Genomic DNA, 17,553 nt, shown 5'->3' with positions numbered 1-17,553 from the left:
CAATCTAAGCTCTAACTCTCATCCATTTGACAACAACTTGTTTAATTAGCTTAGTTTACTTTTCTTGCTCTTGTTGTTTGAATTTGAATCGAAACCATTCCCAACATCAAATCAAATCTCTACACACCATCTTGCACATACTCACCATGAACTTGTACTCACTTGTGAGCCTTTGTTTGTGATTGTACATTTGTTTATTCTTCTAGTTTTCCTTTAGGTTTTTCCCTAGCTAGGAAAGGATTTACCAATCCTCGTGGGTTCGACATCCTTACTTAATCCTCTATTCTATAACTTGTACCTCTTGCACTTGAGGGTAGCTATTTGGCTTAACAAGTTTTTGGCGCCGTTGCCGGGGATTGGAGTGAAATCCGATTCCTAGCTCGGTTTGCCTTCGGGGAAGCTAGAAACTTTACTTTTTCTTTGAATTTTTGTTGTTGTTGAAATTTCCCAGAAAACGATCGATCTCAGCTTTGAAACGATCGATCTTTTCAAGTGTCAGAGAGGAAAAATACCAAAAACGATCGATCGTTTGGAAAAAAACGATCGATCTCGACTGGACGTTCCAATTTTTTTAAGAAAACGATCGATCTCAGGGTATAAACGATCGATCGTTTCCCCTGTTTCAGCAATTTTTTTTTGTTTTCTTTTGTGTTGCAACTTGTGTACTTACCTTTGCTTTGAATTCTTATAGGTGTGCATGAATCTTATTGCTCAATCAAGTGAAGAGCATCCATCTCCTCCAAGCACACCAAGTGACGATCAAGACTATATCATTCAAGAGAATAGTGGTGAAGAAGAACCTTGTCCCATCGGTCCACCCACTCTATTTCAATACATTGATCAAAGAGCACAAGAGTTGTTAAGGCAACTAAGGGAGGAGTGTCTTGAACCAAATATGGTGGATGCACCAAGGCCATTGAAGGACTACATCGTCCCTACTTTCACAAATCATCCAAGTTGCATTGTCTTGCCACCATGTGCTCATGCCTTTTCTATTATGCCAAGTACCTTGCAACTTCTACCGGCTTTTGATGGTGGCTTCACCGGTGATCCATTTAGGCACATCAAGCTATTCAATGAAGTTTGCTCAACGGTCCAACTCAATGGTATTGATGAAGACAACCTTAGGCTAAGGCTTTTTCCTTTCTCATTGAAGGATAAGGCCAAAGATTGGTTGTACAAGATTCCGGCGACAAGTATCAATTCATGGGATAACATGAAAGCCGCATTCCTCAAGAAGTACTTTCCACCATCAAAGAGAAATGCATTAAGGAACTTACTCATGACTTTCCAAGAGTTTCCATCTGAATTGTTTCACGAGTCTTGGGAGAGATTCAAAGACATGGAGCAAAATTGCCCTAATCATGGTGTCAAGAAATGGTTGTTATTGAGCACTTTCTACAATGGGTCAAGCCAAGATACCAAGAGAAGAATTGACAATGCTTGTCAAGGGAGCTTCATGGAGAAGAATGAGATCGAAGCGGAAAGTGTTCTTGACTCATTAGCCGAGTCATCCCAACTCTATGATAATCAAAGTGATAGAAGACCGGTGAAAGAAGCCAATGTCATTTTGAAGGATCAACACAGAAGAGGAGGTATGTATGAGATGGATTCACCAAATACTCAAATGCAAATTGAGTTGAAGAGGATTGAGGCCAACATGAATAAGAAGCTAGACTTGATTCTTAATACTCAAGGAAACCGGGAGCAACTCCAACCTATGTCGAGCAAGATGGTTGAGCAAGTGTGCTTAATTTGTGAGAGTGATCAACATGAGACAATGCTTTGTCCAAGAGGAGGTGCACTTCAAGTTGATATGGAGCAATGCAACCAAGTTGGTTTCCAACCAAGGCCAAGAAATGATCCATATAGTAACACCTACAATCCCGGATGGAGAAACCACCCCAACTTTGGGTGGGGAGGCAACCAAAACCGAGATCAAGGGTTTGGCAATCGTGAGCAAGGCCAAGGTTTTCAAAGGTCTAGTGGTGGCTATCAAGGTGCAAGCTCCTCCAACTACAACAATCAAGGAGCCAACAATCAATTCCAAAGGGCACCTTATCAACCTCCACCTCAACCACAACCTATAGTACCACCTCAAGAGTCATTGAAGAAGCCTAGTGTTGAAGACATGTTGATGAATTTCTTTGTGGAGAACAAGGGTACTCAAGCAAAACAAGATGAGAAGATTAATGTCCTTCACCAAAGCATGAGCAAGCTTGAGATACAAATGGGACAACTAGCCCAAGAGTTAAGCCAAAGGAAGCAAGGTGTGTTTCCAAGCCAAGTGGAGAACAACCCAAGGCATGAAGCCAAAGCCATTACTACTTTGAGAAGTGGGAGGCAAGTTGAGAACAATGTGTACATGCCTAAAAATGAGGAAGTTGTAACTCCAAGGGAGCCACCTGGTTTTGAAAAGAGAGAAAAGGGCAAGGCAAGAGAATTGTCACATGGAGAAGTCATCTTGGGGTTTAATGATGGTGAAGAAGAAGCTTTGAATGACAAGATGAATGCCTTTAACAAGCCTTTGGGTTTGAGAGTAGCCTTAGAAGAAGAAGTGCAAGAGGAAGCCTTGAAGAACGAATTTAATGTCAAGGTCGGAACTCATGACAAATAAGGCTCTACATCTACTCCAACAGAAAGGCCATTCAAAAGAGGTATCACCTTCAATCCTCCTATGAAGATAGTTCAAGAGAAAGAAATTTCCCTTCCTTATCCTCAATTTCAAAGGAAAGAGGTATTGAAGCAAAAGAATGAGAAGGTGAAGAAAGAGTTCCTTGATTTATTTAGGAAGGTGGAGATTAACATCCCTCTTTTGGATGCAATCAAAACCATTCCTACATATGCCAAGTTTCTCAAGGAGCTATGTACCCACAAGAGGAAGTTTGAGAAGGATGAGAAAGTGTGTCTAAGTGAAGAAGTTAGTGCGGTTTTGCAAAGGAAGCTTCCACCAAAGTTGAAAGATCCGGGTTCATTCACCGTTCCATGCAAGATAGGTAAAACTTTCTTTGATAAAGCTTTGATGGATTTGGGTGCTAGTATCAACTTAATGCCTTATAGTATCTATGAGTCTCTTGGAATTGGTGAAATCCGGCCCATTGCTATCTCTTTGCAAATGGCGGATAGGGGTGTTGTTTACCCAAGAGGGGTTGTGGAAAATGTTCTTGTGAAGGTACAAGACTTGATCCTACCGGCCGATTTCATCATTCTAGACATGGAAGAGGCTCCTCTCCATGAGAAGGAGTTGCCTATCATCCTTGGGAGAGCATTTATGGCAACCGCCGGTACTAAGATTGATGTCAAGGAGGGGTTGATGACCATGACCGTTCATGATACTACCATTGCTTTTAGAATCTTTGATGCAATGAGTAAGCCATCAAATGCCTATGATTGTTTCCGGATTGACGTTTTGGATGGTATTGACAAGATGGTGGAGAAAACTTTCATTGAAAATGCATCTCAAGATCCATTGGAGACATGTTTGCATCATAATGGCATAGAGTTCATTGAGGAGGCAACCAGAGAAGCCGAGCTTACACTTGAAGCCTTAAGGCCTTGCACTCCACATTTGCAACCAAAGGTTGAGGTACCTCTTGCTAACTCTACTCCTTTACTTCCATCAATTAAATATCCTCCTACTCTTGACATGAAACCACTTCCTTCTCATTTAAAGTATGCTTTTATTGGTGAAAACCACAAGTTGCCCGTAATTATCTCTTCATGTTTGAGTGCTTTGCGAGAACAAAAGCTACTTAGAATGTTGGATGAACACAAGGAGGCCATTGGTTGGACTATTGCTGATATCAAAGGCATAAGTCCAAGTATGTGCATGCATAAGATCCTCCTTGAAGATGATATGAAGCCTAGGAGGGATCCACAAAGGAGGCTCAATCCTCCAATGCAAGAAGTAGTGAGGAAGGAAGTAATGAAGCTACTTGATGTTGGTGTCATCTACCCCATTTCCGATTCAAAGTGGGTGTCACCGGTTCAAGTGGTTCCTAAGAAGAGTGGCATAACGGTTGTGGCCAATGATAAAGGAGAGCTTGTCCCTCAAAGAGTGGCAAATGGGTGGAGAGTGTGCATAGACTACCGAAAGCTCAATAATGCCACAAGAAAGGATCACTTTCCATTGTCATTCATTGATCAAATGCTAGAAAGACTTGCCGGCCATGAGTATTATTGCTTTCTTGATGGGTATAGTGGCTACAATCAAATCCCCATTGCTCTAGAAGACCAAGACAAGACTACCTTCACTTGTCCATATGGTACCTTTGCCTATAGAAGAATGCCATTCGGTTTGTGCAATGCACCGGCAACTTTTCAAAGGTGCATGATTTCCATTTTTAGTGATATGGTGGAGAGATTCATTGAAGTGTTCATGGATGACTTTAGTGTCTTTGGAGATTCATTTGATCAATGCCTACACCATTTGGCACTTGTGCTTCAAAGATGTGAAGATTGCAACTTAGTCTTGAATTGGGAGAAGTGCCACTTCATGGTGAATGAGGGGATTGTTCTTGGGCATGTGGTGAGTGCAAGAGGAATGGAAGTTGACAAGGCCAAGGTGGAGCTCATTTCTAAGTTACCACCTCCACATAATGTCAAAGCAATTAGAAGTTTTCTTGGACATGCCGGTTTCTATAGAAGGTACATGAAGGATTTCTCCAAGATCTCTAAGCCTCTTTGTGATTTGCTAGCCAAAGAAGCTCCTTTTGTGTTTGATGAACATTGTTTGAAAGCATTTGAGACAATCAAGGTGATGCTCACTCAAGCTCCTATCATGATTGCACCGGATTGGTCTCTTCCTTTTGAGTTAATGTGTGATGCTTCGGATTATGCTATGGGAGCGGTTTTGGCTCAAAAGAAGGAAAAAGTACTTCGTGCTATTTACTATGCTAGTCGTACCTTGAATGATGCACAAATTAACTACACCACAACGGAGAAAGAACTTCTTGCAATTATCTTTGTTCTTGAGAAGTTTAGAAGCTATTTGCTTGGTACCAAAGTTGTTGTGCACACGGATCATAGTGCCTTGAAGTATCTTTTGTCAAAAAAAGAGGCTAAGCCAAGATTGATAAGATGGATTTTGTTGTTGCAAGAGTTTGATATTGAGATCAAAGACAAACCGGGAAAAGAAAACCAAGTGGCGGATCATTTGTCAAGATTGGTTGAAGGAGGTGATGACTCCTCCATTCCTTTGAAGGACACTTTTCCGGATGAGCAATTGTTCAATATCAATGTCAAAGAGCTCCCATGGTTTGCTAATTTGGTGAACTACCATGCAAGTGAAGGGAAGTACATTCCAAGTGAGCTTGATTATCAAGGAAGGAAGCGATTCCTCAAGGAAGCACGCCATTATTTGTGGGATGACCCATATTTGTTCAAGTTTGGCAAGGATCAAATGTTGAGAAGATGCATAGCTCAAGAGGAGGTTCCTAGTATCCTTTCTCATTGCCATACACTTGCTTGTGGAGGTCATTTTGGAGGGAAGAAGACGGCATTCAAGGTACTAAGTTGCGGTTTTTATTGGCCTACTCTTTTCAAAGATGCACATGCCTATGTTAGTGCTTGTGATAGATGCCAAAGAAGTGGTAACATTGCTTCAAGGAATCAAATGCCCCTCACCAACATCATGGAAGTAGAAATTTTTGATTGTTGGGGTATTGACTTCATGGGACCATTCCCAAGCTCTTATGGCAACCAATTCATCCTTGTTGGAGTTGACTATGTTTCTAAGTGGGTAGAAGCAATTGCAAGTGCCAAGAATGATCACAATGTTGTGCTCAAGTTCCTCAAAGAGAACATTTTTCAAAGGTATGGCACTCCAAGAGCCATCATAAGTGACGGAGGATCCCACTTTCTCAACAAGCAGTTTGAAGCTCTATGCAAGAAGTATGACATCAAGCACAAGGTTGGCACTCCCTACCATCCCCAAACAAGTGGTCAAGTTGAAATCTCAAACCGAGAAATCAAGAGCATTCTAGAGAAGATTGTGGGGATCACAAGGAAAGATTGGAGCACCAAACTTGGAGATGCTCTTTGGGCATATCAGACCGCCTACAAGACTCCACTTGGCATGTCACCTTATCGGTTAGTTTATGGAAAAGCATGTCATTTGCCTGTGGAATTGGAGCATAAAGCATATTGGGCTATCAAGAAGTTCAATTTTGATATTGCTAAGGCGGGAGAGAAGAGGAAACTTGATCTATGTGAGCTTGACGAAATTAGAATGGAGGCATATGAGAATGCCAAGCTATACAAGGAGAGAACCAAGGCCTATCATGACAAGAAGTTGATCAAGAAGACATTTGAGGAAGGGCAACTTGTTCTTCTCTATAACTCAAGGCTCAAACTCTTTCCCGGAAAACTTAGATCAAGGTGGTATGGCCCTTTTGAAGTTGTGAAAGTCTTTCCCCATGGTGCCATTGAGATCAAGAACCCAAGTAATGAGAGCACATTCAAGGTTAATGGCCACCGATTGAAGCCTTACTTGCTTGGTAGCTTGGGAGTTGAAGAGGAGGTCATGTACTTCATGGATGCTCCTCTTGTTCCTCTTCATTGATTTGGAGAGTCAACGGACCGGCAAGATGTCCTTAAAGCAAAGCCCTACTTGGAGGTAGCCATGCTCTTGATGCAAGACGAAGGAGAAAGAAAACTCTTGGAATAACACCAAAGATGACAAGCTTGGTGGCAAGACTTCGGTATTGTTTGCTTGGTGATTGGGGGTGTTTATAATGGAAACCGTGGTCTTCAAGGGGGAGTTTCTCATAATCCTTTACTTACATCTTTCATTTTCATGTTTACTTAGTTGTTTGTAGTGTTAAAAGTTTAAGTTTGGTGAGTGGTTTTGAAAAAACAGAGCAAACGATCGATCTTCACTTCCAAACGATCGATCTCAAGCCATTCCCAAAAAAAAAAAAAAAAAAAAAAAAAAAAAATTGAATAAACGATCGATCTCACCATTTGGTGCGATCGATCGCTGAAAGAGGCAGAGAGTTCACAATAGCAAAACGATCGATCGATCTCAAGCCACTTCAAAAAAAAAAAAAAAAAAAAAAAAATTCGGGCCAGATTTTAAAGTTCTTTTTCTTCTCTTCTCTTCTTTTCTCTTTCTCCCTGTTTTCTTTCTTATTTCTTTCTAACCAGTTCGACCCTCTCTTTACGATTTACTGTTCATCATCTTCCTCCTCCACTCTCCTTCATCTTTCACTCAACTTCAAGCCAAAAACTTGGGTTTTTGTGGGATTTTCGGGTTTCTCTCTAGATTTCTAGGTGTTCTTGAGTCTTTGGTGAAGCTTTTGAGCTTTCTCCAAGAGGTAAAGCTCTATCTCTTAACTTTGAACTTCTTGTGTGTTGAAGGTGTACATTCCGATTTTGTTCATATTGTAGGTTAATTCTAGGTTGTTAGAGTTATGGATTGATGGAATTTGGTGTTCTTTTGTTGAAACTTGATGATTTAGATGTTGAGCACCATAGCTAAATTTCCAGATTTTCTAGAATCCTAGATTTCCAGATTTTCTTTTGCTTTGATTGTTGTTGTTTTTGCTTTTAGTTTCTTGTTTCTTGATTGTTTAGTTATGGGTTAATGGAATCTAGTCAATGAGCTTCAAGAATTTTGATATTGTGATGATTGCCATGATTCTTTAAATCCTAACTTTACCATTGTTTCCTTGCCATTTGTTTATGTGATTGTTGGATTCTTACCTCAATTTGCTTTAATTTCATGATGAATTTGATGGTGGTGGTTAGGAATTTGGTAACCCATAGTGAATTTTGTGTTAGCAATAGTCATAGTTACTTGAGTTGTTCTCTTGTTCAAAGGTTGCTTTCTAAAAATGTTTGTGTGTAATTGTTCTTGTTTTTAGGTATCATACTCATCATCACTCATCTAGCCAAGATGTCAAGACGTCAAACCGAAGCGAGCAAGAGGCCTAGGGAAGAATCCTCCTCCGGCCCCGTGAGGAAGATTCATTCTGAACGGAATGTTGACTTGGTTAGAGCCACCTCCTATCCTCCTCTTGTCACTCTTAGGGCTTATATTTCATCTAGAGGGTTGACCAACTTAGCTTCCAAAAATGATGCATTTGATGAAAGTTGTGTTAGAGACTTCTATAGGGGTTTTCCTCCGGCTAAGCCTACTATTAAGGAAGTTGTGGTTAAGATTCGAAAGAAGCAAATCACACTCAGTCCGGCATTCATTCAAGATTTTCTTGATTTGCCACATATTTCGGAGGATGAAATAGAAAAATTTGAGGACAAATACAATGAGTTAACACTACCTTATCTTGCGGAGCATGTGCTAGAGAGTAAAGATGCATATAAGAGTAGAGTTGGCCAAAAAGTTCATCAAGGTGATTTTCCTCAACCTTATCGAACCTTTTGGCAATTTGTTAGGAGAAATATTAGTCCTCACACCCAAAAGTCCGAGATCCCTACGGTTGGTGGCAACATTCTTGTTCTTATGGTAGCGAATGAGATTCCTATCCCATTTGCCCTTATTATCTATGAGGCCATCATTTCGTGTGCTTATGGTTCGTCTAGGAGCCAATTAGTCTTTCCTTGTCTCATCTCACGCATTTGTAAGACCAAAAAGGTTCCACAAATGTCACGTGACGATAAGTGGCTCAAGGCTTATTCTCCATTAGATGATGAAGCCATTCTTAGGAGTGAGGCCCAAATTACCAATGCTAGACATGGTACCCCATCTTCTTCCTCCATTCCCACTCCATCTAGCATTCCCACTAGCTTTTCTTTGAGTTCCTTTGACATTTCAACTTTGAAAGGTCGGGATGCTAGATTATTGGCACGCCTTCAAATCCGTCAAAATGAGGAAATAATGAGAGGAATTGGTACTATCATGGCTCGGCTTGATTTGATGGGAGCTCCACCGGCTCCTATGGGTCCCTCCTTTGTACCACCTTCTGGCGACATGGATGTTGATGATGATGAGAATGGCAATGACGATGATGGGGAGGATGCTTGAAGACTTTGTTTGTTGTTTGTTTAGTTCTTTTAGTCATTTATTGTTAGTTGTGTTTAGTACACTTTTTATTTCTCGGTTTTATTTTGTAACCCCTAATGTTTTAGGGGGGGACTTCATTTTAGTTATAGCTTCATATTGCTTTTAGCCATTTTTGCAACATTTTATGGCTAAGCATTTGTTCATTCACGATCATATTCTTGAAGCATGTTGGTACTTTTGTTTTCTTTTTCACTTTGTTATTTGAATAATGTTGGGTTTGATGTTGATTTTTGATGGAGAATTTCTTGCTCAATGACGATGTTTGGCACTATTGGAGTTGGATTGCAAGGCCCTTGCCTTGTTGGTTATATGTTGGTGTCTTGCTTGGAATTCATGGACTTCAAGGGGGAGAAATCTCTAACTTACTCTTGTCATTATTTACTCTTGTCTCTAATTTCAATTTGTGATTATTTACTTGTTTCTTTTTGTTTTATAAATAACTTGTGTTTTTCTTTCATACTTGGACTTTTCATTGAAATTGCTTTCAAGAAAATACTTTGTAACATTGAGGACAATGTTAAGTTCAAGTGTGGGGGGATTGTGTGTTATTGTTTTATGATTAAATAAATAAATTTTTTAAAAAAAAAAAAAAAAAAATTAAAAAAAAAAAAATTAATTTACATATATTTACAAAATAAAATTGTAACTAAGCCATGTCAGCAGATCCGGAGGAGTTGAGGCTGAGCTCAAGAACAATGCGAGAGCCACCGTTGTAGCCGCCACCTGAGTAGTCATCATTGCTGCTACCTCCCTCGGAAGGAGTCTTCTTGTTGCCAATGTCCTCATCGTGCATGGGGAACAGTGGAAGGGTTTCAATCTCCTGGTGATCTTCTCCTCGTTGTTCCATGGAAGTTTGTTCTTCATTCCTGCCAAAGAAAGTAGTACTAGTCCTAGTAGTGAAGGGTGAGGAGAAATACGGGTCAACACTGCCTGGCCCAAAAGAGAGATCGATGGATCCACCAGCACCAGTAGAACTAGTGGACCCAAAATTGAGATCAATGGATCCACCAGTACCAGGAGAACTAGTTCCCATGGGCACTTGAGCAGCCTGATTACACCTCTTCATCTGCCTCTCTCGAGCCCTGACGTTCTGGAACCAAAAATAAATGTTCTTGCCCTCAACCTGTCCATACTGGTTCAGCTGGAGGCAGATCTCGTGAATGTGCTCTGTAGTTGGGCACTTAACTCCCTTGTTGTAGTAAAGATCCTTGAGGATTCTTATTTGATCTGGAGTAGGAATCCACCTGGTACGGCTTCGCCAGAAATCCGTGTTGGCACTACTCCCGGCTGCTTGGTTGTTTCCTACATCCTCGATTTGTTGCTGGGTTGGTAGCTCCATTAGTTGCAGAGTTCGTGGTTCCATGGTGATGAGTTGAGAGGAAGTGTAAATTGAAGAACAAAGTTGTTGAGTGTTTGTGGGAGATTGACCTTAGAAGGATTAAGGTCGATGAAGGGGTGTTGGAGATCTGAAAGTTCAGAGAAAAGAAGAGATTGAATCTACCAGATGGAAGAGAAGATCGGGAGAAGAAGGATTGAAATTGATGAAAAAAGGATTTGAGTTTGAGAGAGAATGGCTGGGGAAAATTTCTTTTCTTTGGTGTGAACAGTTTTTCTCCAGGATGCACCTATTTATAGAACAAGGTGAGCAGATCTCCACCGTTGGATGGACGATCTCTGAGATTCATTCTACGCGTTGGATTAAAGTCGCCTGAAAACACGGAAAAGCTGTTGGCGCGTGGAGAGCGTGTGAGGGGACTGAGAGGATCTCGAGGAGCTACAACAGACAAGCTACAGCCGAAAACAGATCTAATTGCCGTGAATCAAGGAAAAGAAAGGACGCGTGGGGGAATCAAACTGATCTCGAGGAGCTACAACAGACGAGCTACAGCCGAAAGCAGATCTAATTGCCGTGAATCACGGAAAAGAAAGGAATATTTACGCGTGGGGGAGTTGTTCATGTGCATACGTGTTTCTTGGGCTGTGAACTGTCATAACCCTTCTCTTTCCCGGAGAAGCTTTGTTCAAACTGTGTGCCTTTTCAAATTCCTTCTCCTTCATCATGGTTCGAACCAGGGTTACTGCTCGCATGGGCGTCAATCAACGCCGTGTTCTCTCTTTGGAGGAAGAAGGTCGTCAAGCGGCCGCTAGAGCTGGCCTCACTCGTCCTGGGGACCATCGTCCTATACGTGAGCGTAGCCGCAGTCCCCCTCCTCTGCCTCGTCACTCTCCCAGATTGCATCCCGGAGAGTCCTCTTCCTCACCAGCTGCTCATGCTCCTCGGCCTGTGGCCACCCTGGAAAGCTTGTCGGATTCGATTGATGATTTGTGTTCCTCTCTCCGCGATGGTATTATGGTGACAGATTGGAGAGTCACATGCATGATCGATTACATCTCTGAGATGAACCTCTCTTTGATCCGCTGTCACACTGCAATAAACAAGCTTGCTCAAGAAGTCAATAACTTGCAGAGTTATCCTCCTGGATTTCCTCGCAAGGACTCTACTGCATCACACCATGAGGACCCTCCTCCGGAGGCTGAAACCAGCAAGAGGGCTGCTACTCGCCCGCATACCGCTCATCCAAAGGAGTAAATGGAGGTATAAGTCTAGGCTGAAAGACTTTAAACATTAAGCGCTGCATGGGAGGCAACCCATTTCAACTGTAGCTGTGGAGGAGCCATCAAACACAGATTTGCTCTCTTGAACTCTTCCTTCTATTTTATTTTCATGAATTTTAAGTTGTTTTAGGTTTCGTTGCGTTAACTTTCTCTTCTATGCTTGATTTATGCTTTGCATGCTTTATATTTGTTTATACATTGAGGAAAATGCATGAATTAAGTATGGGGGAAAGATTATTGCTTTATGGTGTTTTTAGTAGTTAGTATTAAAAAAAAAAAAAAAAAAAAAAAACATTTGCAAAATAGTTGATATTGGATTGTGTGTGTTTTAGTTGATATTGTGATACACTAAGGTATATTGGATTAAATATAGTCTTGAAAAATGGTAGCTGTTTCAGTCCCATTGCACATCGAGACTCCCTGTTCCCGTACCTAAGTGTTGAATTTGAATTATTTAAAAAAAAAAAAAAAGTCTTTTCTTTTCTAGTTTTGTGTGTGTGTTCTTTTAGGTTCCTTCCAACACCAATGATGAACTTGAGCTTAATATAAATGTGGGCTAGAAAGCATGTTTGGGTCTTATGAGCTTTATTTTTCAAAATAAATCATTATGGATCAAGTGTTTGCTTTCATTTATATCCATATTTGTCATGTCAATATATTGAGCTAGAGAAGCATAGTGAGACTTGTGGGAGCCATTACATGCCATATAGTGAGATTTGAGCTTAATTGGAGTGCATACATGCCTTATAAGCACTGATTTCTTCATGAGTGAACATCTCATTTGCTTTGCATCTCTAGAACTTGCTTCATATCTTTCGAAACTCTTTGTCTCAATGTTACATCTTGGAAATGATTTAGGCAACTAGGAATCCACCATGGCCAAATGAGTATGTCCCAAAAGATTGAATATCCTTAGATTGCCATTTTGAGCCTTTGTGTAATTAGCCTTTCAATTCTTCACACCATAAATGTTTACCCTTAACTTAAACACTTGCCTTACCCTTTCAAGTTTTCTTAATGAGCAATACGAGATTGTTTGTGTTATGATGCTAAAAGAAACAAGTTTGGGGGTACTCGGAAAAGAATAAGTTTGGGGGTGTTCTTTGTTTTGTAATTTTACTTTTTATTAGTGAAAAAAAAAAAAAAAAAAAAAAAGAAGTGAAACAAAAGAAAATCTCAAAAGAATGTTATTTCAATTCAATAATTAGTTTTTGTTCAAGTTTGGGGGAGTGGTGAGAAAGTGAAAATTGAGCATCTTTAATTTTTAAGTTCTTAATCTCAAAAGGATTGTTGCTTATTAAGTTGCTTGAAAATTGTTATTCCATTCCATTTCATTTCTTTAACCCCTCACCCCTAAGCCTCATTACATCCAATAAAAGTCCTTTTTCATCCAAGGTGTGATTTTGTTGATAAGTGGAGATAAGATTGAAGAGCAAGCATATGGCGGTATTGCATGAGATTGTTTTGAGTGTAGAATAGATAACCCATAAACACTTGTGTGAAAAACAGAGTGAATATCTTGTGAGTTTATGGTTAACATGGTTTGACATGCATTCTCAATTTCGGTATGTTGAAATGACAAATTGAAGACATGCTACACATTTCAAAACGCAAGCATTTGATCCATGATCCATGAAGCTTTAGGACTTAACTTGATTTCCATGCCCTATCGATGTTGTGTTCTTTGAGGAAATTGTTGGAAGGATTAGGTAGTTGTTGTAGTGTCGGATTTGGGTTAGTTTGCTTGAGGACAAGCAATGTTTAAGTTTGGGGGTATTTGTTGAGTCATAAATTACTTATGCAATTGTGCCCCATAACTTAGAAATTGATTTGTCTTGCAGGCTATTTTACTCTTTTTAATCCATTTCCTTTTATTTGTAGGAATCCATGCTTAATTAATAAAATGACTATTTGAGGCTTGAAATGCGGAGATTTGAAGCAAGGAAAAGAAGACACGGAGATTGGAAGAAAATTACAAATCGGCATTTCCGGCGACTTTTCCGGTGAACTTTTCCTCGAGCCGCCACTCATGGAGGATCATTTCTCCAGCAATGGAGGAGCATAGTTGTGTGAATCTCTCACTTGAAATTCAGATATTTTCCCTACACATTGTGCTTTTGTCTCTTGCACACTTTGGAGCTTTGTGGGGAGACAAGGTGGTAGACAACTTTTGCACACTTTGACACCAAGGGGAACATGGATGGCTGAATTGGGGGGAGTCCACTCACTCAACTCCATCCAGCTGCAATCTCTCTCTGACACTCACGGAAGAAGGCTAGAAGGAATCTCTCATGCTCTCTCTCATCTCTCAAGCAAGGCCACCATTTTTTTCCAGCAGAAAACCTCCATTTTTCCACCACTACACTCATCTTCTCACCACTTTCATAACCCTCCATCACCACAAATCATCACTAGCTGCTCTTACTTTCACCATTCCCACATCATCAAGAGCTTGGAGCAAGGAGAAGGAGACATCCACCACCTCATGAGCTTGGAGACCCATCTCCACCACCACTTTTGGCATCATCAATAATCACTCTTTACTCCTTAACTCTTTATTCTTGATGTATCTTAGAATGTTGAAGTTTGTTTATCTAGTTATGAGTGAGTAGTGAATTTGTTGGGGCTAGGGTTGAAAGCCCTAGCCAATCTTGTATGATATTGATGTGAATCTTATGTTTTATGCAATTTTCCATTACCACCTTCATATGCTAATTCAAGAAGTGAATGCTTATATTGGAATTTGACTAGTTCAAGTATAATGCATTTGTCATCTCATGATTAGTGTTTTGAGATTAGTCACCTCTAGACATTAAGAGCATGAAAGCACACCATGTGTGCATATGAAGGTTGTGAGTTAAAATCACCTAGATCTAGGATTAGTTTGCTTGCATGATTATCTAAACTCAAAGCTTTATGCATCTAGGAACAATGAATTGAGACTTATCCGGTAATAGGAATTGTTCTTAGATAGTTAATTCTAGACTTATCCGGTTAGAATTGATAACATTAAAGGAGTTTAAGCCTTTGTAATCTTATCCGGATGCAAAGAGGGTAATTGGGTATTTGGGATTGCATCACTTGTAGTTTAAGCATCAATGCATACAAGGGAGGCTTTGGTGGACAATCTAAGCTCTAACTCTCATCCATTTGACAACAACTTGTTTAATTAGCTTAGTTTACTTTTCTTGCTCTTGTTGTTTGAATTTGAATCGAAACCATTCCCAACATCAAATCAAATCTCTACACACCATCTTGCACATACTCACCATGAACTTGTACTCACTTGTGAGCCTTTGTTTGTGATTGTACATTTGTTTATTCTTCTAGTTTTCCTTTAGGTTTTTCCCTAGCTAGGAAAGGATTTACCAATCCTCGTGGGTTCGACATCCTTACTTAATCCTCTATTCTATAACTTGTACCTCTTGCACTTGAGGGTAGCTATTTGGCTTAACAGTAATGACATTGATATCTTCTTGGAGCCATTAATAGACGAGCTTAAGGAATTGTGGGATAATGGTACAGACACATATGATGATTTTAGTCAAGAGACCTTCACCATGCGTGCGGCTGTAATTTGGACCATTAACGACTTTCCGTCCTATGCAAACTTGTCAGGTTGGAGTACTAAGGGGAAGCGTGCATGTCCTGTTTGTAACTATAATACAGAATCAGAGTGGCTTAGTCATGGTAAGAAGCACTGGTATCTTGGTCATCGTCGTTTCCTACCCATGAATCATTTCTTCAGACAGCAGAAAACGTCATTCAATCTGTCCACTGAATTCCGCACACCTCCAGTCCCCATGACAGGTCAAGAGTGTCTTACATGTTTGAGCACAATACATTTCCAGTATGGTAAACCACGCGCACCCAGAGTTGGTGAGAAAAGACGTCGTGCCCCACTTCCAGCCATTGACAGTCATGGAAGAAGTCTAGCATCTTTTTCAAATTGCCATATTGGGAGCATCTTCTAATCAGACATAATATTGATGTCATGCATGTTCAAAAAAATGTGTTTGACAGTGTGGTGGGAACATTATTGGGGATTCCGGGGAAAACTAAAGATTCGTTGAATGCTCGCTTAGATATGGAAGCTATGGGGATTAAGGAGAACTTGTGGCGTAGACAGGACGGTGGTAAATTGCCTATGGGTGCATATTCAATGTTGATTCGGGAGAAAGAGCTATTTTGTAAAGTATTGGCAGTAACGGTGTTACCTGATGGTTTAGCCTCTAATATTGCACGTAATGTGCATGTCAAAGAAAGAACTATTCATGGACTAAAAAGCCACGACTGTCATATTATCTTGCAACAACTGCTCCCATTGACTGTTAGAAATACCTTGCCCCCTGCTGCAACAAAATTAATGTTGGAGTTAAGTCGCTTTTTTAGACACTTGTGCAGCAAAAAAGGTACAGAGGAATCATTTCATAAACTTACAACCAAGATTACTCTCATACTATGCCAAATGGAGATGATGTTTCCACCAGCAATGTTTGATGTCATGGTTCATGTAATGATTCACTTAGCAGAGGAAGCCGCCCTTGCAGTCCAGTCCATATGAGATGGATGTTTCCAATTGAGAGGTTAGTTATGTGTACCTTAAAAAATGTTGAAATATTGGCGTCTTTTTTTATGTTTGATAATATATGTCTTTATTAACGAGGTCTGATTAAGTAAACTATGTACTTATAATTGTTATTTGTGGTAATAGGTACTTGCATACACTAAAAGACTACGTTCGGAATCGTAATCGATCGGAGGGTAGCATCGCTGAAGGGTACATCATAGATGAGTGTCTATCATTTTGTTGCATGTACCTAGGAGAGATGGACACTCGTCTGAGTCGGCCAAAGCGCAACGCCGATGGAGTATATCGGGAGGTGGAAGGTGGCCTTGATTGTTTTAGAGGAGGTGGACAGTCACTTGGTGCTGCAGAAGAGTATCTACTTGATAATAAAGAGTGTGAATTTGCTAGATCATCTGTGTTGAGCAACATTCCAGCTTCCAAGTTGGAGCAAAGGTATGTATTAAAATGTGGCTTCCATTTCACTTCAAGTATCATTCACTGAAAACAGATGTATTTTTAATGTCAGTCATGATCAGCCAGCAGTAGTGAACCTTTCCACTCTGCTGTTTTGTTTAGTAACTTGTAATATATCAGATTATTCAAGTATGATTCACTAAATTCAAATGTATTACTGTGTTGTGAAAATCCCAGCATTAGAACCTTTCCTTGTTGTTGTTTGTTAGGTGTGTTATTTGATGAACTGGATTTAACTTGTTCTTTTACAAGATCAAAGATATAAAAGAACATAGTCCTACGTAGTTATGGTTTTATAAGGTCAAAGTAATTAAATTTTAACATGTTGCTGCAAGCATTGAATACATTTCTATATGCAATTGTATTGCCAATACCTTACTTTTTAAATCGCTTGTTCTTATGTTCAATTTAGAGATTTAAATGTGTGTAGCTTAGTGTGTGGTTCCTATACGAGCGAAGTCTTGGGAAAATACACTGATTCAAGGTTTATGTACAAGATTGTTATATCGCCTTTTTACCAACTTGGAAATCATTAGTCCCCTACATTTCTGATATGAACCATGTTTTGGTCCTTGGAATCTTATGGTCACTGGCCTTGTGTTTGTTTATTTAAGCCTCTATTTTTGTTTGTTTAACATAGGGATGTTTCCGAACATACCATGCAATTCATTATCTCCATAGTTCATGACATAAAAACCTTTGCATGCACTATGGCAGGAAATATGTAGCTAATGTACAAAAGAACAAAGGGAGAGAGGTCAGTATGATGCAAGCTGAAAATAAAGCTCTTGATGACTTCCCAGAGTGGTATGCTGCACATGTAAGTCCTTGTTTGGAAGAAAATTGCATTATATTAAAGGTTGATAATAGA

General features: G+C 40.0%; 2 protein-coding genes across 2 annotated transcripts; both read left to right on the top strand.

Moving 5' to 3' along the window:
- The first annotated feature begins 2,677 nt into the window (after positions 1 to 2,677).
- Positions 2,678 to 6,562, top strand: LOC133711551 (uncharacterized). The gene is made up of 4 exons (XM_062137655.1): positions 2,678 to 3,742; positions 4,190 to 4,449; positions 5,020 to 5,070; positions 5,461 to 6,562. Exons 1-4 carry the CDS (start codon positions 2,678 to 2,680, stop codon positions 6,560 to 6,562), a joined length of 2,478 nt encoding a protein of 825 aa, XP_061993639.1.
- A 542-nt stretch (positions 6,563 to 7,104) lies between these two features.
- Positions 7,105 to 9,216, top strand: LOC133712306 (uncharacterized). The gene is made up of 2 exons (XM_062138414.1): positions 7,105 to 7,316; positions 7,866 to 9,216. The coding sequence occupies exon 2, from the start codon at positions 7,898 to 7,900 to the stop codon at positions 8,981 to 8,983; it is 1,086 nt and encodes a 361-aa protein (XP_061994398.1). The 5' UTR covers positions 7,105 to 7,316; positions 7,866 to 7,897; the 3' UTR covers positions 8,984 to 9,216.
- Positions 9,217 to 17,553: the final 8,337 nt, after the last annotated feature.

This window comes from Rosa rugosa, chromosome 5 (genome assembly GCF_958449725.1).
Source record: "Rosa rugosa chromosome 5, drRosRugo1.1, whole genome shotgun sequence".
NCBI classification, from domain to species: Eukaryota; Viridiplantae; Streptophyta; class Magnoliopsida; order Rosales; family Rosaceae; genus Rosa; species Rosa rugosa.
The sequence above is the reverse complement of the archived record's forward strand: the minus strand, read 5'-3'. Positions and strand labels throughout refer to the sequence as shown.